The 24,107-nt window shown below is 41.7% G+C and overlaps 1 protein-coding gene across 6 annotated transcripts in view; it reads left to right on the forward strand.

Moving 5' to 3' along the window:
* Window positions 1-24,107, forward strand: part of DIAPH2 (diaphanous related formin 2) — a 1,317,111-nt gene that overhangs the window by 953,560 nt on the left and 339,444 nt on the right. For all 6 annotated transcript variants that reach the window (XM_075572809.1, XM_075572806.1, XM_075572807.1 and 3 more), the window contains one exon: window positions 5,426-5,549. In XM_075572809.1, the coding sequence (XP_075428924.1) occupies window positions 5,426-5,549 (124 nt within the window). The remainder of the gene's footprint in view (window positions 1-5,425; window positions 5,550-24,107) is intronic.

Here is a 24,107-nt window from a genome sequence, read left to right on the forward strand (position 1 = left end):
GAGTTAAAGAATTGGATCATCATTTTGGCTAAGTCATTTATAAGAAATGTGAATTATTGTGACATTGACATCCAACTGCTAATGCCAAGATCGCTCACGCTTTAGACTGATTGAAATTGTTGCAAATCAAAAGAATAATCCATGGATATTGAGTGGCAAAATGTCTAATGGAACCAAGTATTTAAAGTGTTCTTTCATTCAAAATGTCCTTAACATGCACTTTAGTTACCATTCACCAATCTTAATCACGGATACTGTGATGAAACAATGATCTAAAAATGCTTTAACCAAAAAATTGCTTTGTGACCGTTACACGAGAAAACGTTGATTAAAGTAGAAACGAGACATTGTATTATTCCATACAATAACATAATAACTTTAATAATAACTTTATTTATATGGCGCCTTTCTCTTAATGGAACTCAAAACTGCACTCACATTCTGCTTGTGCCTGTTTGAGGCTAGAAATTCCTTTCCAAAAATGTATCACCTGGTTTCCATCACCACCTTAAGACACACTTGCTTAAAGAAGCATATGAGTAGCACCGCGGCTATACACCATACATAATGCTTGGCCCCCTGCAGACGCACTTACCTGAATGCCCTCCCACTGTCTCTGTACTTTCTCCCCACTAATTAGATTGTAAGCTCTTCGGAGCAGGGACTCCTCTTCAACAATGTTATATTTAGGTCTGAAGCGCTTATTCCCATGATCTGTTATTTGTATTATTTGTTATTTATGTGATTGTCACGTGTATTACTACTGTGACGCGCTATATACATTAATGGTGCTATATATATATAAAGACATATATATATATATATATATATATATATATATATATATATATATATATATATACATACATACATACATACATGCAAAAGGAAAAAAACAAGATATAAAAGGGATTTGGGGGTGGGATGGAGATGTAAATGTTACAGCTATTTTAATATTACAGTTGCATTGTAGCGGCCTTGACGTGTTTCCAATAAGATGTCTGTGAATTAATAATGACATGTTTATTAATATTGTTCATAAGAATCAGTATATTTAAATAAAATAAAAACATTTGATTCTCCCTTTGAGCAGACTATCATTAGCACATTTATAGTATCAAGCAAATACATTATTAAGGTAGCTTGCCTTGAAACATACTCTCGCTTTAATCTGTAAATTGGATTTAAAAGAATGAAATATTAGGTCTTTTATCAATACATTTAAATAGAAATAGATTTATTTGAACTAATGGCCTGGTAACACTGTGACATTTCCACATTCAACGTGATGATTCCGTATAATAGGCTACACATTCTCACTTATTTTCTGAAGGGTAGCATTTTTATGAGCAGTAATTCAGAGAAATGAGAAGAGGCTGAAAGAAAGTGTTCACTTTAACCCAAAATGCAGGGGGGCGGATAAGCGCCTGCCCTGGCATCATAATTGTAGATCCGGGGTGGCAAGCTCCAGTCCACAAGGGCCACCAACAGGTCAGGTTTCAAGGATATCCCTGCTTCAGCACAGGTGGCTCAATCAGCGCATGCTTAAGCACAGGTGTTTTTCATGAAAGTGCGATAGTGCCGATCATGCAGCTGCAACACGAAAACTAGCATTCGAAGACTGAGCCGCTGATTGAGCCACCTGTGCTGAAGCAGGGATATCCTTAAAACGGGACCTGTTGTTAGCCCATGTGGACTGGAGTTGACCACTCCTTTTGTAGTTGGTCTGTTTGGTACTTTTCTGTGATTGCCCAACAAGCAATTTCCCCACAACTGAAATGAACCTGTGCTGGAAATGACTACAGGCATACCCCGCATTAACGTACACAATGGGACCGGAGCATGTATGTAACACAGGCATACCCCGCATTAACGTACGCAATGGGACCGGAGCATGTATGTAACACAGGCATACCCCGCATTAACGTACACAATGGGACCGGAGCATGTATGTAACACAGGCATACCCCGCATTAACGTACGCAATGGGACCGGAGCATGTATGTAACACAGGCATACCCCGCATTAACGTACGCAATGGGACCGGAGCATGTATGTAACACAGGCATACCCCGCATTAACGTACACAATGGGACCGGAGCATGTATGTAACACAGGCATACCCCGCATTAACGTACACAATGGGACCGGAGCATGTAAGTAACACAGGCATACCCCGCATTAACGTACACAATGGGACCGGAGCATGTATGTAACACAGTGTTACATACATGCTCCGGTCCCATTGTGTACGTTAATGCGGGGTATGCCTGTACTACAAGGGGTCTGTGCTATCTGATGGACCCTGCGCAGCATTAATCTGCCATTGTCGACAGCCAACAACTATAGCCTGGCAGCAAACAGCTATAGCCTGGCAGCAAACAGCTATAGCCTGGCAGCAAACAACTATAGCCTGGCAGCAAACAACTATAGCCTGGCAGCAAACAGCTATAGCCTGGCAGCAAACAGCTATAGCCTGGCAGCAAACAACTATAGCCTGGCAGCAAACAACTATAGCCTGGCAGCAAACAACTATAGCCTGGCAGCAAACAACTATATCCTGGCAGCAAACAGCTATAGCCTGGCAGCAAACAGCTATAGCCTGGCAGCAAACAGCTATAGCCTGGCAGCAAACAACTATAGCCTGGCAGCAAACAACTATAGCCTGGCAGCAAACAAGTATAGCCTGGCAGCAAACAGCTATAGCCTGGCAGCATCAGGTCTGTGCCTTACAGTGTTGGTTTCAAAACTGGCCTGTTTAACTCGCCATGGCTCAGTGGCCCAGGATCTCCTGAGTGGCCGGCGTTTGCGGACCATTTACCCCGGCTAATTTAATAGCAGTTGCTCAAGTGCTCTATTTCACACTCAAACGCACTTGTAACTCTTTTGATGCCAGATGGGCAAGAGACACATTGCGACACAATGTCCTGTTAGACACGCTGGCAGTGAAATGGTTAAGCCAAGGTAATGAAAACACAGTATATAAGAGATTATATAAATGCTTCTAAACTGTTTAATGGAAGTATGTATATTCTCACTGTGTAAGTACAGAATATATACATATACACACACATATACACATACACACACACACACACACACATATATATATATATATATATATATATATATATATATATATATATATATATATAATATATATATAATCAAAAAATAAATAGATGATACCGTTCTGTGGCTAACGAAATGCTTTTATTTGTGCGAGCTTTCGAGATACACTGATCTCTTCTTCCGGCGATGTTACAATGAATGAAGCAAAAGGTATACTTAAAAACAGTGTCTCTTGGAATGTTATCTGTGCTGTTCCTTCCCCCGGTGTGGATGAGATTTATGGCTAGTGGTGTCAAAAGGTTAATGAAAGCAAGTGAAGAAAGAGTGTGTATGTGTATCAGTGTGAATAAAAATGAATGGGGAGCCCACAGTATATACAGTGCTTTACACAAGGTGTGTGTGGAGTGGGAGTGGATATAAATGGTGTGGGTGGGTGGGGAAATGTGAGAGTTGCCATACTCAAAGGTAATCTTAAAACCCCGAAAGAGAGACGGTTGCATGAATACAAATTTATGCAACTGTTCGGGTCACTTAGCAGTGGCCTAAACAGAGATCGAAATTTTATGAGTTATTACTGACACTAGTGAACTCTCGTCCCATGAGCGCTAAAGACCATGTCTGTACACACTGTGCTATATGTATGCACACACAGCTGTCTCTCACACATACTAATACTCCTTGTTTTTCCATCCCTATACACCAATAGGGACCACTAAGTATCCACACACACTTTTAGTTGTGCTACAAACTCTCACATTTCCACATAGGTGATAATGGTTGAAAGGCAGGGTTGCAGACCTGTCTAAGACATGTGAATGTGCCCACAAGTTATATTCTTTATTGGCTATATGCCAACAGTGGAGGTTTTATGTTGACTTTTTCACCCATATGCACTCCATAAATACAAATTAAATTGAAAATAAGTACATGCATCATATAAAAGCTGGTATATACTTCACCCAAACCAATGTCCGGTGAAAAAGATGCAGCACTGCGCTGGTTTGAATCTGTGCCGTGGATCTTACCAAAATTCTGCGACTTTAATAGAGATTCACAAAGTTGATGATGAATCCCATCCCACACTTCCCATTAGGATTGCTGTTCCATTCAGTTTGAATGGGACCTTGAGGGACCCCCACTGTGTTAATCCGATGGGCCATTAGTCTGGCTGCAAAAATCTCACAAAAATGTTGCAGTTAACTGGGAGATTGCCCCAGATTTTCCAAGGCATCGGATACTGGTGGCTGCATCTGTAGAATAACAAAGGTTGTGGGTTCTAATCCTGTTGGGCCTGACACCAGTACCCCACAAGTTGCCTTAGACTACGATTATACCAGATGCCGCTGAGCAGCAGCACGCTCCGGTGGCATCACCCTTACGCTGCCGCCGAGCATTATCTTGATTAAGGAGAGGAGGCAGTGAGAAGAGACAGGAGAGGAGACAAGGAGGCGTGGTGGAGTCGTGGCCGTGAGCGGTTTGTCCTCATTGGCTGAACCGCTCACGTGACGCGGCCATTGCCTGCCAGAAACAATTTTGAAAATCTCTTCAGGCGTCTGCCGCCCTGCTGCTCCACACGGCGCGCACGTGAGTGGTTATATGTACATGAATTTTTTTTTGTATCTTTTTTATGCGCCGCGCGGCTTCGCGCTGTGTGACGCTGCCGGCGTTTTTAGGTATAATCATGGCCCTAGACTTGTCAACTCAATGGAAATCCTTTTAGGAAATGTTGGATGTGGGTCATTAAATATGCTTTGCATACAGTAACTCCGCATATTTCTCAGGCAGCTCAGGAGCGCAGAGGTCTCTAACTATGTTCTTTAGACGGAGGTTTCAGAGACGAGAGAGACGCAACAAAAATAAGAGACACCCACCCAATTCCTGCTCACGTCAGTGGGATTTTGGAGGAGAAAATGGCCTGAAATGTCACTTTGGCATATATTTCCCTTTACATTGTGTGGGCTTTTCAAATGGTACGAAAAACTACAACTTTAACCACGTTACTTTGCAATGCATTGCACGCCTATTGCAGCGAAACAGCTAATGGGTTAAAAGTATTTATTAAGAATTATGTAATCTAATTAAATTGCACTATTTAAAAAAAAAAAGAGAGAATTATTTGGATATTTGTAGCTTCAGTTTCATTTCTTAGACTTTAATAGAGATGAGCGCTTCTGTTGCAATATCTACATTACAATTTCCCAAAACATTGACAATTACAAATATTTGCCGTGTATTGTATTTGCGTGTCTGAATTTTCTGTTGCTTTAAAAGTTTATAGTGGAATGAATACATTAGAAAATAAGTTTACTTACGCTATGTTCTTCTTTGTGTTTTTTTTTGTTGCCGTCACTAGTTTCAGCGCAGAATCTGAAAAGCAGTCTTGACGCAATGGAGCATCAGATAAAGCGTCTGGAGGGCGATATCAAGTCCTTCCCGAAAACGGACAATCCGAATGACAAGTTTGTGGAGAAAATTAGCATATCCTTTTGCAAAGTTTTTAGGTCAAGCGCATTAGCCGTCGCTCCTAGTTAAATATTTACACAGCATGAAATTAACAGCGCAGCATCTCAGTTTTATGTTTCACACAGGATAGCGTGAGCAGTGTTAGACGTCTAAAAAAACACACACTCTATTAACAGGATTGGAAGGAGTGTTTTGTCCCTTGCTGGAAACTTGCTAGGGGATAAAAGAACTTCCACTATGGGATATAGTACTGCCAAAGTTTTGTTTTGTTCACAAGTTGGAAAGCAGGAACCCCTGTTGTGTTTTAAGTGTTAATTATATTCTGCATGGATCTGATGGAAGATATACTTGTTAGAATTCCCTTTTAGATGGCTTCAATTTGAATGGGCTTGTTGTTTAAATTGTGCATGGGAACATTTTGAGTAGATAAAATGTTAACGATTCTGTTTGGGCCTTCACGTGGCTGGGAAAATAGCTGTAACCCAGTGCTTTCGCCTCGCAGCTAAAGAAAGAATACATGCTCAGGAAAAAAGGTACATTTTCTTATAAATATATATATATATTTATTTTTTATTTATTTATATGCTTTGTATTTATCGTTTTGCTGTGTTCTAATGCAATATGACTGGTGTAACTACACACTTACATGGGCCAGATGGTCAGGAACTATTTAACTTCTTGTTGTTTCTTCAGGCTTTACAGTGTAATCCTAATAAGGAACCTGTGTAATTGGGGTTATTATATTCAACGAACAATAAGGACAATCGACCCTCACAGATGGAGAGATTCAAAGTCCCGAACAAGCCCCAATTGTATGCACTCGGGTCCTTCACTCTGGTAGTCAAGTGTTTAGGGAATAGTGCCCACTTCAATATCAGTAGAGCGTATTATCAACAGACTATGGGGCCTATTCTATAAACCTCGACAAGCCACTTATCGAGCACTTATCGGTCAAAATGCCTACTGCTATTCTGTAAGCCTCGATAAGTGGGCAATAAAGGCATAAATCGCCCAATTTTTTAGCCGTCAAAAAAAAATCTTTGACTGACCGGCGATAAGCCCCTTATCGGCAGGTTCTGAAGCTCATGCAATTCTAGTAACCTCTATTAGCTTATCGAAATTAATCACGGCCCTAGAATGGCGAGATTCTCCCAAAATCCTCACGCCAGGAAAAGTTGGCGTGAGGCTGGGGAGAAGCTGCAGAGAAGGCGGCAGGAGAGGACTTAGAAGGAAAAATGCTTTTTTCCTGCATTGGATTGATGCTGGGGTCTCCGGAGCTGATACCCATTAATATCAGCACTGGAGGCCCCCGGCAGGAATCCCATGCAATAAAAATGCATTTACTGGCAACTTCATTACCTTAGCGGCTAACCGCGAAGGCAATGAAGGAGTTAATTACCAGTGCCATCTTTATTGTAGGTAGTGGGGTGGGTGAAGGTGGTATTTGGCACTTAGTGGGTTTTTAGGCCTTGCGGGGGGGGGGGGGGTGGGGTGGTGTTATGGGGTGCCGGTATCTTCTATGCACTTAAATGTCTTGCGTCACGTGACTGTGGGAATAAATTATACAATTATACCCATGATAATAGGGTATTTATCAGCCCCCTTCCTGCTGTATTTTTAGCAGGGCTACGAACAGAAATCATGAGGCCCAGGACAAATGAAAGGAGCAGACCCCCCCTGTTAGCGGCCCTGATTTTTAGCTATGTTTTAGCACATCTTTATATACTGGAATGTATGATCTCCCACTTGGAAGAAAAGGACCTTTAATTTAGCACTGTTTATGTGTCGTTCACTTATGTACTTGTGTTTATAGATATTCACTTACCTGTTACAGTGACTGCATATCTATAATATTATTTTACTAATACTGGTAGCGGTTCATCAAGATATTGGGTCTTAGGACGTATTACATGATCCAAGTATACATCCATGTGACTAAGAGTGCAAATTATGGGGGCTTTCTGTGGATCCCACTCCATGGACCACCCATTAGATTTTAAACACACAACTGATAAGGTTGGAGCCGGAGGACTTTAATGAGTGATATTTGGCTTTCAAATCTTATTTCAAGTATTGAGGCTTCTTAAAAGTCTGTAATGTGCTTACTGGTGTCAATATTCCTATTGAATGAGATTCACTGAAAATAACTGCCGAGAGATGACTGTTTGTGGGTAGAGCGTTTGCAGACCCCTGTAACGTACATGCACATTCACTCTTGGAAGGCACTTTCAGGGCCAGTCCCAGGAAAATATTTTAAATTAAAGCTGTGTTTCATATATTACCTCCTGTTATGTATGGGGGCTTTCAATGAGATAAACGTGACCAACACCTAATCATCAAGATTCTTGTTCTATAACGCTGGTAGTGCACACAGCACTGTACTGGATGTGTGTACGTCTTCACATTTGCTGCCAAACTGATTACAGTACGTCTATTTCGTAAACTTCACATTCTGAATTTCCACATAATTTGCCCAGAATTTGTCAAAAACGGCAGTATAAAAAGGGCCAGGTCACCTTGCACCATGCCTTTTAATGCTTGGCTAATTGTTTTGAAAGCTTACTGGTTTCTGTGCAGAGTGAAACAATTGAATCACAATGTATCCCTTCCCTGAAGAGAACATTACAGGGGTCCTGAACCAGTAGCTAGCAGATCAATTTAAGCATCTCGAATAACGTGCTATAGCTGAGAGTGGAGCCAGTGGCTTCCTACTGCTGTATATGATATTGACAAATGGCTGCTTCCATGCTCAGTGTTGCTTGCACTAGAGGTGAAACATACTGCATTGTTTTCTGCTTGAAAGTAACTTGCATTCCGGAAAGCTCCTTATATTGGAGCTCTGGTTCATTCTTACTTTCTGCAGTCGAGCTCTCAAGATAGAACATATTTTTCATCACAAACTGCAAGAAGAGATGAAGCCTTGATGACATGGTTTCTGATGATCAGCATCATATACATGTAATTGTTTGTGTTGTTTTCAAGGAAATTATGCTTGTCGTTGTGACAGCATTATGGGTTTGTGGCTTCCCAATTGAACATAGTGATAATAATAAAATTAAATAGTCATTACCTTCATTAATACTGATGTTGTTTTACAACTAGTGTAATATATTCTTTGTACTAGCTAGTTATCTTTGTACTAGCTAGCTACACTAAGAGCAATATGTTTGTAATGTGCAACAATAAGCCATAGTATATCTTAGTTCATTAAGCTAATGAGCTTTAACCTTTATTTACAGTGTCCTAATAATTTACCTAGTACAGTACAGATCATGGCAAACCAATTGCCCTTATGATGTACAAGGCACATCATAGGCACCGGTTAGATTTATAAGGTGTGATGGAGCTGACCATTCCAATTGGGTGGTCAGCTCAATTAACACTGAAGAAAACCTCCCACTTCCATTTTCCAGCATCCGGGGGCTGGTTGCAGTCATGTGATCGCGCAGGAGTGATCACATGACCTGGAAATTACCGAGTGGGACTCTGGTTCCTTACAGCTAATACACCATGTAGTGAATTTGTCTCCAATGTCTTTAATATCAGCCCCAAATGGCTGTCCGTTTTCCCCCCAATGTACATGGCAAAACCAGAAAGTGCTCACTATACTGTACACGCTTTGTAGTTTCTCTTTCATTAGACTGGGGGAATGTTGCAGGCAGCACAGTATATGATGGGTAAATCCAAAATAGCTTTTTTCCTGTCACGCAGCAAATTTCGCTTATCCGACGGAAATCGCCACCGGATAACATTGGTCCTGTTTTCCGACAATCTACAATCCGACAGGGGTTTGCGTGATGCATTGTGTTGGATAAGCGAGGACTCACTATACTTTGTGGAATGTCAACCCCACCCACTGGAATGTTAATGAGCCAAGAGGTCAAAGAACTTTGAATTTGCAGCTGCATTCAATCTGAACCCCTTCAGTGTACATGTGCGTCGCCCCAAAGGCGGGCAACCTTTTACACAGCCGAAGGGCAGCTAAAGGGTGTGATCTGTTTTCTGCAGTTCGCTGATTTCTGGTGATGTTAAAACTTCTCTATTTCAATCTGAAACTCACCAGCCCTTTATCCCCTGTACCCAATTTTTCCAACGCCTATCTGTCCTATAATTGACTGTACAACCCTGTTCTTTTAACGTAACCACGTATTATTATAACTCTGTGCCCAGGACATACTTGAAAACCAGAGGTAACTCTCAATGTATTACTTCCTGGAAAAACCATTTTTATAAATAAAATTAAATAAAAAAGGAAAAGAGCTGCTTGGTGCATACAAAACTATTTCCCCATTAACAATGTGATTTAACTTGCTACTTTTAGCTGGCAATAATGCTGCCTCCTAAGAAGCTGGTGGCAATATTATGGTTCATAAAAAATAATAGCCTCTCTGATAGACATCAGAACGTTTTCATAAAGGTTTTTTATTCAGAACCCCAAAATCACACTAATTTCACCCATTGAAGGATGACATCTCACTTTGTTGAAACATTCTGTAGGTTGTGAAGGCCACAAGAAGACAGAGGTCCCTCCGTAAAATGGAATATACTATTCCATTCCAAAGGATCTATTTTGTAAAATGCTATAGGCTTTGTCGATCATTAATAGCTATTCACCTGAAAGGCCTATCAGCATTCAATAATGCCTATCATAGTTTAATGAATAGACTTCTATGAGTGATTTCCTAAGAAAAGGCCAAGTTGTTGTTCTGTATCAGAGAAAGCGTTTTAGTTTAATATTTGATTTATATAGCATCTCGAGTGACCTCTAAAATATGTGTATTATTATATAAAAAACTGCTTCTGTTTTTGATATCTGAATTATATAGAGGGCTTTCTGATGCCAATCTTTTTTTCCTCTATTGTAATGCAGATTTTCAAGTTTCTATACCAAAAAAATAGACATTTTAATAGAATTGTTCTGACTTCAAAGCGTAGGAATTACATTGAATTTTGACACCTTTGATGCGGAGAATAAGTGGAACGCCCTCTGCATGTCTGATGCTTGATGGGCATGGAAGTATACAGTTTTAGGACATACTTATTTTATGTATAATTCATCATTCTACATAAATAGCTCTTACAGATCAACAGAAGACATACTGTGATTCTTCTTTTAGCAAAGATTTCAGTTGTACTAAAGAAATCCCATCTTTACAATTGCTTTGTCCTTAAACCTTATTTATATTGAGTGCGTAGGCACTAAAATGGAATATGAAGCACGTCAATGAGGAAGCAAAGGTCTCCGAGGGGCCTCGATGGGCTTACTAGCTGCATTCATTTCCCCGCCATACAACATTGTGAGTTTGCCAAAGGCGCACACTGTGATTTCCAAGTTGTGGGAATCTCATGGAGAATGAGCTGAACATTCTCTGTATCCGCATGAGTGAGTCTGGAAAAAGAGAGGCTTGAGGTGTCACACCATTAATCACTCCCAGCAGAGGAAGCTGGTGTCGGGCACGGCAGTGAATGTATTACAATTAAAGGTATGGCACCTCTGAACGCCAACAAATAAAGCTACTATACCTGGTGGCAGCATTAGATGAATCTTTATTGGAAGAACAGTGAGGACATTATAACATTATGGCTCCACTTAGGACATAAGTGACTGTGGTAGAGTAAATCTTGTAATAAAAATAAATAAATAAAAATCAGACAAATATAATAATATTTTTTGTTATATATAAATATATTGCACTTTTCTCCCAATGGGACACAAAACGCATCACAATGACAGTATAGCGCGCAGAACGCAGCACGTAGGAATGTTACAGACACCGTTCCTGCCCTGTAGAGCTTGCACTCTATGTTTTTGGAACCTGAGGCACAGGGAGATAAAGTGGCTTGCCCAAGGTCACAATGAGCTGACACCGTGTTTGAATCAGGGGGAACTGGTTAAATTCCCAGTGTTAGTCGAAGACTGAGCTGAAGCAGGGCTTCCTTAAAACCTGACCTGTCGGGGGTCTCGAGGACCGCAGTTGAGAACCCCTGTAGTATTGCAAATCACTACCTCGTAATATCGTTACCACAAAGTGCCTGGGGTTTTGTGCACGTGATGTACAGTATATCTTTTGAATGTCTAGCCAACTGCTCTCGCAGAGCATCGAAGTGCAGCCATATTGTTTGTAATGTATACTACTGCTTGTCCTGTTCTGTAAGAGTGAAAGTACAGTACCATTGTAGATGGCGGAGCCCTGTCTGTGAGGACATTGTGTTGCAGCTTGGCCTTAAGCCACATTAATTTGAAAGGAGCCTCTATCTGGAGCATATGCCGTACAAAGTGTGTTACCCACTCGTATAGAGGCCAACTGATATGTTTTTAAATGGGCATTGGAGATTAAAATTGGCTGAAGATTCTAAAAGTGAAATCTCAGCCAGTTCAAAATAATTTGAAAACCAACACTTGGTTGTCCTTTTTAGATGGTTAGAAGCCAAGTGGCAACCCTATACCACTGCGACTAATAGCTTGACCTAGCTCGTGCTATGAAAACCGTTCCGAGGTGTTACATTTCGAGAGCAGTATTGACACAGCAAAAACAATCAATTGGAAAGCATTGACATCTCAACCTGATCTGTTTATTTGCAAACAATTCTCAATGTGTTTCCCATCAATAGCAAGATCTAGAAGCAAAGTCCTTTTAACAGCAATTTAATAAGTTAGCTGCGGTATGGTAATCAATTATGTATAAACAGTGAAATATAATCTGCAACTTTGACAGTCTTCTGTATTTTAGTTAGCTAGCAAAGGCAACTTATCAAAAGCCAATTTACTGCGTAGAAGAGAGAGTCATTTTAGTGATAGCAAATTAATTAGAAATCGATAGTCTGTCATATACTGGATACAGTAATGCACAAGCAATGTGCTCCGGAGTGCTAATGTTTAACTTGTTAAGTGATGAAAGGGCCTGAAATGCAATGCATTCAAATTTACCCAGACTCCACTGCCTCTGTGACACGTACAGCCCCACTATAACTAGTATGGAAACATAGATGGTTGTCACTTGTCTTTTGGCTGTCGTTACTTTACAGCTGCCTAAAAATAAACTTCAACCCAAAAATATAGATACGTTATTTTAATTATGGGGTATTTACTGGAGCAGGAGGTTCCTCCTCGCCCACTGATCTTACCCAGACATGGAAACTCTCACTGATTTTTAAGTTATTCACGCTGCTTTGGAGTCACTGATCTTTACTATCCGCAGTCCCACAGGCATTCATTGTGTCTTTCCAGATCTTGCTGATTTTAGTTCCATGAATGTTGACCTTTCTGCTCATCTCCAAAGAGTCTTCACGTCTATACTGGCATGACTGATAGGGTTAACATGGCACCAACCAATCGGTTGCAAGGCTGTTGCATGACACAGCAACGTTCTCTTTGCTGATTGACTTTGCTGTGGCCATATTATTTTCCCAGAAGCACATTCTCGTCCTGTGAGAAAGGAATACAATGCGAGAGCAACGAGTGGCAGATTGCTGCTTTAGCATTCAGCATTTTATTGGCTATTTATGTGCACTTAATGTGAGTTGTTTCTCCAGATGTATGGGATTCAGTGGCATGTACAGTAGGAGGGATACTGTGATCCAGTTATGTTCTGATTTGAGGGGATATCACAGACTTGCTGGGATGATCTATCACTTTCCATCTCCAGATTCCTGGCTGCCCTGCATCCGGTTATGGCTTTGCACATCATGTAAAAAATGCTCGACAGAACAAAATACAAAGCCATTTACCTAATGCACAGCATGGGAATACTAGACTGTCTGAACCAATCAAACTGAGCCAATGAACTGATCAGTCCAAAAGAGAGAGCAAGTGCCAAGCATTGAACGCTGAAGGACGTCCAGTCCATGCATACGTACCAACACTATGTTATTGGTTGTCATCCTACCATCGCACGCACCGTCGGTTAGACTGTAAGCTCTTTGAGACAAGTCTTAATTGAGGATATATATGGGTAAAATCTATATTCTAAAAAGCTGAGTTTCAGGCTGTTGTTGGACAAAAGTTCCCATTGAAGTCCGAGTGTACAGAATTCCTCCATAAACCCAACAATGTGATTAGTTTCCAAAAAAATCTTTATCATAAATTGACCAATTTATAATCTATTTAAAATATTCCTTCAAGTGTCTTGGCACAAACGAGCACAAGCTTTGTAAAGGAGACGCGCTTGCGCATTTTCTCCCAGCTTGTGAAACGCTGATAGTTCTGCCTTTTGAGTTCTGAGGATTCAGGGCCCATATAGACGACTATTCATTTGGGACTTGGGAGTACTTGATTAAGCCATCATGTTTATTCACGGAGATCCCCATGTGATGAATCGCATCTCGCTCTGCTGTAAATAATATTAATGATCTGGCAGAGGAAAAAGAAATGCTGCAGTGTGACAAATCCAAGTTCACTTAGTAAGATATATTACAGGTGCACTGGAGAGAAAGCGCTCATCCAAGCGCCATATTACAGGCCATAATTACTAAGTGAAGCTACTCCACTGAAATACATAGCAAGGTATCTCCTAGTATCGGGAGGTGACTTATTTACCACCACTTAGAAGGTGTAGCTCTATGTGCTGTATTCAATATTCATCATTTTAGCTTATTTGTTCTAGGCCTATGAGCTAGATGGCAGATAACAGCAAATTGGGGACTTCCAACTGCATCCACCATATCTTATAGTGCAGGGGTCTTCATCTCCAGCCCCCATGGTCCCCCCCCCCCCCCCAACAAGGTCAGGTTTTCAGGATATCCCAGCTTCAGCACAGGTGGCTCATTCAGTGGCTCAGTTAAGGAACCTACTTCAGCACAGGTGATGCAATTGAGGACCGAGCCACCTGTGCTGAAGCTGGGACATCCTGAAAACCTGACCTATTGGGGGGTCTTGAGTTCTGGAGTTGAGATCCCCCTGTCTTCGTGCAGAGAATGTTAATGCAGTCATTCTAGTAAAGCAGAAACTTTGAAATGCATTGCAAGACCCGTTGGCACTCAACAGGTTAAAGTACCGATCCCACCAAATTTGTTTTTTCTCTTAAAGTAATATTGTCAGAGGACTGGACAGCAATATGTGTTTTATTGGTAGGACCCGCAGATGAAAAATAAGCAATAAATGCTGCTTTAAAGGAGCCGTTCATGAGCTTTTATTATTTATCTTTTTTAACATTGGATTGAAGCAGGGGGTCTCCGGAGTTGAACCTCATTCATTTCAGCTCCGGGGACCCCCTGCTTTCCGAGATACAGACCCTCGAAGAGGGTGCCGGTAACTCAGAAAAGTTTAAAGCTCCCACGTCACATGGGCCAATAGGAAGCCGCACCTGATGAGGTCACGACTTCCTATTGGCCCTCAGGGCGCGGGAGCTTCTAAAGCCTCCATTCTGTGATCTTTGCTAGCCCAGCGGGGCAGCTACCGGTGCTCCCTACGGAGGTAAGTATCTTGGGAAGCAGGGGGTCCCCAGAGTTGAAATTAATGGGTTCAGCTTCTGAGACCCCCTGCTTCAATCCCATATTAAAACATCATTTTTTTTTAAAGCAGCGCACGGATTGCCGCATGAAAACATTTTTGGTTGAGGGGCCTCTTTGTGGTGTGTCGGGCTTCCCTGGCACTGCAGCAGTCAAAAGAATTGGAGCACGGTCAGTACAAGTGGTGCACAGAGCATGCTGAACACATACACCTGGTATTGTGCCAAGATATTGGTCATGTCTACTGGGTAAGGGGCATGCTTTGTCTGTCTAGTACAGGTACAAACAGGTGCTAACATATCACTTTGTTATACTGGGGGCCAAGGATGAAAAGGATTCTGCCCCATGGTGGGGAACAATCCAGGGTGACAGATACAGTAGTATCAGCGTTCATCCCATGAAACAGCCGCCACCACCAGTATTAGTCAATGATAAATTAAAATGCCTTCAGTTAGACTTAGTTCTATTCAGTAGTGATGCAAACACATGCTTTGTATTCACTCGGTACCCGACCCAAATGTAGTTGGTATTCCATATAAACCATCAGACTTCCATCTCTCACAGGTCTGGTTTGTGCTTTTATACACATTTAACACCGCGTCTCAGTCTTCATTTTCACATAATATTGACGTGTTTGTTTTCTTTCTCTGTCACAAACGTTCACAGCGCATCTGGTCAAACTGAATACTGATAAGTTGACTATTTATTCAACCATTAATCGAGGGTCATGTATAAAACTCATTTTAATTTAAGCCATGAAAACAAAATGACTTCAGCCATGTAACCCTTCTTACCCGGCTCAAAAGGAGTGCCACATCGTGTAGTGTACAGTATGTATACTGGTACTTACAGTAGTCACTTTTCATACCTCCTCAGGGTGATGGACTTTTTGAAGGCCGGGGGTGTAAGCAGCATTGTTACATGGTGCTTAAAATAACTTTTCTCTTGCAAACAGACAGGCTTTATTTACATATCGCATCATACAGACTTCTTGTTTGGGTGCATGTGCACCATCCCCAAGAGGCACTTTTCATGTTAACATTTCTATGTTGCTTGTCTGGCAATCCCTTGCATAGCGGGGGTTCTGCTACTCCCAGCAGGACCCTGTGGCAGTCATGCACCCTCTCTCAGGGACCAGCATTCCGTCACCCTGTGCATGACCCTCCTCACTCCTACCCATCTTAGGTAGGTGTGCTTATGGACGTGTTGCTACAGCAACTCAGAAGCCCATGTTTGAGGAACTTCATCTTGAGTACATGGCACATTCCCCCTTTATCTTCTGGGAACCAGACTTGGCCCCATATCATGGCTCTATCTCTAATGAGGGGCATATTCCCATTCTACCAAAACAATAAAGTGTCAGTTCTCTTACAACTCTACATTGACTAAGCACAGAGAGGCTCTTCTTTCTTCATCTCCCAGGAACCTGAGTTCCAGAACCTGCACTCCACTATATATATCCCCTGGTGGTGTCCCTATCACCATGGATAGAAGGGGCAGGGCCTACCTTCTGCCAAGTCAACCTGCATTACCCATATATTAACCACTTAGGTAAACTAGTAGTCCCAGTAGGAAGGCTACAACCACAAGTGGGATATTTTGCTGCAATGTGCTGTTTGTGATATAGGTTGGCAGAGTACTGTATGTTTAAATATCCATTTTCTTTTTCTCTAAAACACCCTTCCATCTGGAAAAATAAATAGATTAGTTGTCCGTTAAAATAAAGAGGCAATGTACTGTGCACCAAAATATCAGACTGGAAATGTTTGAAGACCAATGATGCATCAAAAAAAAAACTCTTTACGGTATGGTATAAAAAAAGCGGATACTGGAGGCGCATGCGTGACGGCCACAGGTATGGAGGCTTAACTGTGGAGCTCCGCTGGCACCCGGCACAATAAAGCCCCAAATTAGCTCAAAACCCGCATAAATCGGCAATCGCGGTATAAGCACAATCACCCGAGCATCGCATGATGACAATCCGCTGGATTTAAAAGAATATTTTATAAGTTCGGAAAAGGCGCGAATTAAGAGAGGAGCGGCGACTGCTTCCAAATATGGATCCAGACTCTGAGCGGGAGGCAGGGGAGGGAAGGAACAATAACCCCGAGAGGCAGCTGGTTGTAAAAAGCGATATAAGTAAACTGTTTAATGATCTGAAGTCCTGCTTCCAAAATAAATGAAGGAATTAAGGAAATACATTAACAGTATTGGGGACCGGACAGATGCTTTGGAACAGAACATGGGCATTACCATAAAAGCACTGCGGAAAAATGAACAAAGTACTGTTTACCTAAAATCAAGAATTGATGACATCGCTGAGAAGCAGGAAGACTCTGAAAACAGAGATCGAATAAATAATATTAGAATCAGGGGGATTCCTGAAAGTGTAACTGAGATCGAGGAGCATGTGTCAAAATGGCTGACATCCATCCTCCCCGAGAAAACTGAAGCAGATCTTCAGATGGACAGATGTCACAAAGCACTACAAGCCGGGCCACAAGCTGAGGACCTCCCAAGGGACATAATCTTACACTTTCATTATTATAGAATAATAGAAGCAGTATGACAGATCACAGGAAACACCCCCTTAGCACTTTTGAGGGAATAAAGATTTTTCAAGATCTTTCCCCCACAACATTAAACAGACGGACAAACCTGCAGCCTATAACCAAGGTACTTATAGAAAATGGAGTCCGGTACCGCTGGTCCTTTCCCTTCAACTTGCTAGTTATACAAAACGGGAGAGCATTTTCTATCAAAGAACTGTCCGAAGGAGCCGAATTCCTAAAAAAATAAAAAAAAATTAGGGATAAAATGAGCATTTACTCACCCGGTGGAAGAGACGACCTCACTCGAGCCGGCCTGGAGGGAAGTGAGGACTGCCACACATGGGAGAACGGATATGGCCGTTAATTGAAACCAATTAAGAATTAAAGGGACCTAGTTGCATTTCGAACTGTTGGATTTTGAGAGATTTAAAGGAGCACTACACCCAAGTTAACTTCGGCACTAATAAAGTTTTACATACTGGGATTCCGGTCCGGGTCTTCAGGAGCTCTTGGATGCGGGCTCAGGGAGAGGCAGGAGAGATGATTACTGTAGGAAGAGGTGGCAGAGCCCCGACAGAGTGGTGGTTATCTGGATGAGAGAATAGACAGAATGGTAGGATGCGGCATGCTTCCGTGGCACCAGCAGTGACATAGGGAGCCCCCTACCCTGTGCCGCCCAGTTCACACTCGCCATGCCCCCTTGGGAGCACAGAGAGGTAGAGGGCTGAGCCAAAGCGGAGGGGAGAACTGAGTTGCCCCGGGACAGGAGAGCACTCAGCAGAGACAGTGACCAACGGGCGAGTGCCTCTCAGGCTGGGGGCCCGCTAAGGAGGGAAGATGGGGACTACTCCTCTGTTCCCAGTGATGGTTCATCCATTCCATTGCGGGAATGAGGAGGTCTCAGCAGCAGCTCAAGTAAATTAAGGTACATGTTCCAATGGGAAACTGATCTGGGGGTCACACTGGAAGAGGAAGAATGGGACAAGATTCTATGAGTGGCGGCTAAAAGCTCAATGTGTACGACATTAAAAGGAGAATGCATATAAGGTATTGATGATGTGGTTTTACACTCCGCTAAAACTTTCAAAATTTGTCCCAGGTTACTCACCATTGTGTCCTAAACAATGCGGAGAGCAAGCGGACTTGTAACATATGCTGTGGTCCTGCCCTCGGGTAGCTTCTTTCTGGGAGCAAATTAGGGATTGGCTGCAGAGGATTTTGGACCTCGAGATTCCAATGGACCCCTAGCTTTTCCTGTTGAACAGACCATCTCAGGGTGATAGAAAATATGTAATTCGCGCTCTTGCTCCTTTAAAAACCTTTTATAGGTAATCCTTTAACCCCTTGCTGCTGAAATGCGTGAAGGTAACCCCCCCTCCACAATAAGTCACCGCCGGATCACTCAATAGGTAGAAACACTCACACAAAGAAATGCACAAAGCGCACTGGGGTAAAAAAGGATATATTGTAAATTGTAGAAGTAAAATCAGGGTAATTCCACTTACAGCATACAAATACTTCCAACAAATGGTGTCAAGCTGGACCGCTTAGGAGTTCCACTACCCTGAAGAGTAGCACAACGTCTTCCTCTCTGCAGGGTGAGTTAGCAGCCGTTGAGATGAATCCCCAACGAATCCCCAACCCCCCTCCCTTCACCTTTTTGTGTGGTGTGTTTTTCATGTGATGTAACTTTGGATTTACTTTATTTTTGTTTTCATGTTTATTTACTGTAATTTAATACGATGTTCTCTTTACCAGCTATACTCTGAGTTTCACAAGAAATGATACAACTTCTCAATCAAATTTAAGTTGGGAAAAAAAAAAGCGGATACTTTTAACATTATTGCTGTGGGAAATAGCAGCTGTAAGTGAATCTATAGGTTTTAGATCTATGCTGAAGAGACCTGGTGAGAGTTCAGATGAACACAGAGATCAGGAAATAATGCTCCAACTGAATGCTAACTGGGCTACTGCTGAGCCCTATAACAAGTCAATCAAGACCCATTAGAAGGTCCTAACTCTAGATGGGCCAAAAAAAAACAGATTTGGATTTGCGTCAGATTGCCCCATTCCTTTGGTTCGTGGATCAGTCCCAAAAAAAACAAACTGACCTTTTCTGATTTTGTTTCTATCACTGACAATCCACATCCACTAATTCACTGATTGCGCCTCCTGTGCTGAAGCAGGAGATCATTTAAACCTGATTTGTTGGTGGCCCTTGAGGACTGGAGTTGGCCACCACTGGAATAGTGCCACTTAGTAAATATTGCCCTTTTATCTCCTTTAGCTTGTAATCTCTTTGGGGCAGGATTCATTGTATTTGTTTTCCTTTATTCCGTGCAGCACAACATATGCTGGCAGAAAGATATATAAAATGTTATTCATATAATGATATAATATCTCGTACTGAACTAAACATGTCAGGTCCAATAAGAGAAACAGTCATTGGGAAAACTTTATTTCATTTACTCACCGGGGAGAAAACAAAGTGGCATAAGGACATGAAACGCCCCAGGTGTGTGTAACAAAAGCTTGTTGAAGTGATGTATACAAGATTTTAATATAAAAGAATGAAAGTATGAAGTTTTAAAAGTGATTTGTACATGAAATCTTAACTCTGTGCCACTCAACTTCTCCTGTATTAGAAAGCACTTTTATTCATCTTGCAGTAACATCACGCATTGTCTGCCTGTTCTCTTAATATTCTATAACTGAGATGTAAGTTGCAAAGAGAAGCAACTTGGAGCAAGCAATTAAAGTTAGGTAGCTTCTTGAAATATATTTTGTTAGCACCTTTCACAGTATGTCATTACAGATATTGTTCTTATAAATGCATTGTTTGTACAATGTAACACATCAGCTGCTAGCAGTGCTGTGAAAAGCTGTTTAGCATATTACTTTTTATTTAAATAGTGCTGAAATATTTATAAGTGTCCCTGCCAAGTTTGGCTGCCATGTAATTATTGGTTCAAGGCAGAGATAAGACGTTCCCCATAGTCCCTTTTATATTAACCCATTTCCCTTGACGAAATGCTGACATTAAATAACTTTACTGGCGCTATTCATACTGTACTTGGAGTAGGAGACTAGGATTTTGATAACTCACAAGTCTCATCTTCAGATATGAGGTTCACAAGGCCAGTATAAGAGTTACAGTACCAACTTTAAAGCAAGATCCTCAGGGACAGAGGTTAATACTGATATTGTACATTGTGATGCAGCATCTGTCTAGCTGTGAAACACTGTCTGGTGACTGACACATTATGTTTACTGCTGCCATCTTTAATAGCCTCATTATAGAGTGTTGCTGAGGGGACTCACTATTCCTTCTATTCTCTATCCCCTTTGTCATTCCACCCAATGTGCATCTCTGTCCCACGGACACCTGCACCAAGTCAAGAACATATAAAAAAGACAAGCTGTTCCCAAATATGGGCCAATTTTCTGTCCCAACCAACTTGAATTGAGACATTATCGAGTCAATAAAATACCACTTGTGATTTTGAGCACATTCACATGTCTCAGACAGGTTTAGCACCCTGCCTTTCCCAATTATCCATTGGCATACAATGCTTCCACTGCAGCTAGGGATTCTGGGTAATGACATGCAAATAAGCAAGCAGTGTGTCACTCCCTGTCCATTTTAACACGGACCGCTATAAACGAATGCCTGCAGCATTACACAGCTTTGTAAGCACAGGCTGGGGTTAAAGAAGTGCAGAGCCAGTAAACCTACTCATAGATAGCTCCACATATCTACACATTTGGTTTATTCTCAATAAATTTAGAGCAGTTTGCAACCCTATTGTATACCAATATTTCTCTGGGATTAACAGCTCCTTGGTGCCGGATCCACAAACTGGATTAGAGCTAAATGAATTGCATGTTGATTACAGATACTGAGGGGTGTGGGAAAAGTAGCAGAAGCAGTTTGTAAAAGTAAAGAATATGTCAGTATTCCCCATAATGCTGGAGCTTTGACCACACTTTTAATCCACGTTGAAATCGTCCAAACGCGCCGCAGCATTTTTACTGCAAGCATTTTCAAAACAGTGACGTTCTGAGTGCTCTTTAGCAAACCAGCAAGATTTATACGTTGATGGTTTTCTTGAGCATTAAATAATGTTTTATTAGTGTTATTGAACGGCGCAACAATGTGATTGTTACACAGCAGTTGGGGAAAAGTACCTATTACCTTATATACAATATATTTAAACACTGTTAGGTATACAAATCAATAGAGATAATATCCCAGTTATGTCACTAGCAGATGCAGTTATGTATGGATAAAATTGTTCTGCATTGAAATCAATACATAACAACTTTCACTTGCACATAACAAGGTCATATTCAGCCATCCATCCCCAGCGCTTTTTCCCTTTGACAAAAATTGAAGCTATATACTGGATAACATAATAGTTGATTGACCATCCATAGCAGAGCTGTGTTCCATCCTGAGAAGTGAAAACATTGCGTAGACCTCTGGAGATTCTCTCCTATGTTATGGATGGTCAGCTATTCCATTATGCTCTATATAGAGCGGCTGTACAAGGTAGAATAAAATAGTATTATAGCTGTCAAGGTTCAAGGCTCCAAATGACTGAGTTGAAGGTTCTGAACTTCATGGTGACATTTGAATTGAATAACTGCTGAGTAAAAGCCCCTAACTATTCTACACTGTTTTGTGTATCCTCCTCTTTAGCTATTTAACATAAACATTACTTTAGTTCCCTCTAGTCGTACAGCTTACATCATGATGGGCTACCCCCTGGAGTCCTGTTTGGAGTACTCTCCACGTCATTGGGTTTTTCTTGTTTTCTAAGGGCCGTGCACAATCGGCGCTCCATATTCGTGCTAACCGCAAACTAAATGGAAGTTTACATCACTGGAAGCAGGAAGTGATCGTTCAGGAGAACCGTAACGTGATTGCTAGTGCCGGAGGGGTGGAGGCCAAAGAGGGGGCAGAACCTTCTGCCATGGAAGGAATTAAATTATGGAGCAAATGTTAAAATAAAATGTTAGGAGCGTGTTACTGGGAATTTCTCCATATTCTCCCTGTCCTCTTAATAAATGAACCACTCCGGTATAATAATACAAATATTATTCTCACATAGTGCGAATATTGTAGGCAGTTCTGTCTATAGACTTTTACAGCCCCAGTAGGTACCAGCCCCAAGGTTCTTATAATCTACTTCATGTTTGGAAGCCAGAAGGACAGAGATCTAAATGGTCTTACCCATTGTTCCCAGGTGCTGAGGTTGGAACCAGATTTACTTATTACTTTAAGCAGCAATCCCGGCAAAATTCCAACTGTTCCCGAGATATGTACCTCTTCCCAGTGCCAGGGCACCTCATATAAAAATCACTATGGCAGCTGACATTGTTCATTTAGAAGCCGCAACCCAATGAAATTGCGTCTTTCTGCTGGGCAGCAGATCCGATGGCCATGTTGTTTCTTCAGAAGGGAATTAATTACCTTCACCAATATCTCGGGAACTGGGGCCAAAAATAGCACCTTTGCAGGCTAGAATTCTGCTTGAAACAGTTTGTAAACATTGGAAATTCTATTTGTCACCAAAACAAATCTGTTATACAGAATGTCTACTGTATCTCCTGCCTCTGTGAACATCACTTATATCGGGGTTTCTGGTCATGCTCTCAGCATTATTTTAAGCAGAAGTCTATAGTGAAAGTCACAAATCTATTAGAATGAGCTAATGTGAAAATATTTCACGTTTAAAACAGCAATTCATAAGGTTTCCTTAAATTAACTAATCAAGGATGCAGCAATATGCCAGAAAATGTACGTGTCTACAGTAATCTGGTAGTATTTTTATACTAATCTAAAAACAGACTAGAACATGTGCAGGATACATACGCAGTAGTGAGCCCTTTGACTGATAAAAGTGTACGCTGAGCAATGGGTTTCAGGACCCTGGGAGGTTTAAGGGACATCGACAGGTGTGCTTGTTAACTTGTATCTTCTGTCAGCTCATTAAGGGATGTGGATCAGTGGAAATGTCCACATGTAAAGTAATTGATCCAGCTACACAGGAAGCTCCTGCTTCGACTTACCTACAGTTGATTTGTAATATGCATTAACTAGCCAATTATTGAATGTTCCATCTGACTTTCTGTGCATTAACAATTTGTAAGGAGACCCAGGCTTGTCAGTAATAGGACTTCTGTCTAGGGCAGTAGTTTTCAACCTTTTAACCTCGTGGGGCACCACTAACCATAGTGCTCAGTTGCTGAGGCACCCCTACAACAGGAGAGGGTCACAAAAAACACAGGACAGAGAGACTCACTGGAGACAGATAAGAGCCTGAGGGGTCAGATGGGGCAGAAAATCACAGAAAACATACACACACAACAGAGACACAACCTCACTTCTCTACTGCTCATGCTGCTTACACCTCCTCTGCTTGGCCACACCCCCCAGGCTCCTGACACCTCATGATTGGCTGCTGCTGGGTAATGCAGCCAATCAGGATACAGGAAACTGTCCTCCTCTGGGAGATCGGGGGAAATCCCGCAGCACCCTTTTGATCCTCTCGCGGAACCTCAGGGTGC

This window comes from Ascaphus truei, chromosome 16, assembly GCF_040206685.1.
Source record: "Ascaphus truei isolate aAscTru1 chromosome 16, aAscTru1.hap1, whole genome shotgun sequence".
NCBI lineage: Eukaryota > Metazoa > Chordata > Amphibia > Anura > Ascaphidae > Ascaphus > Ascaphus truei.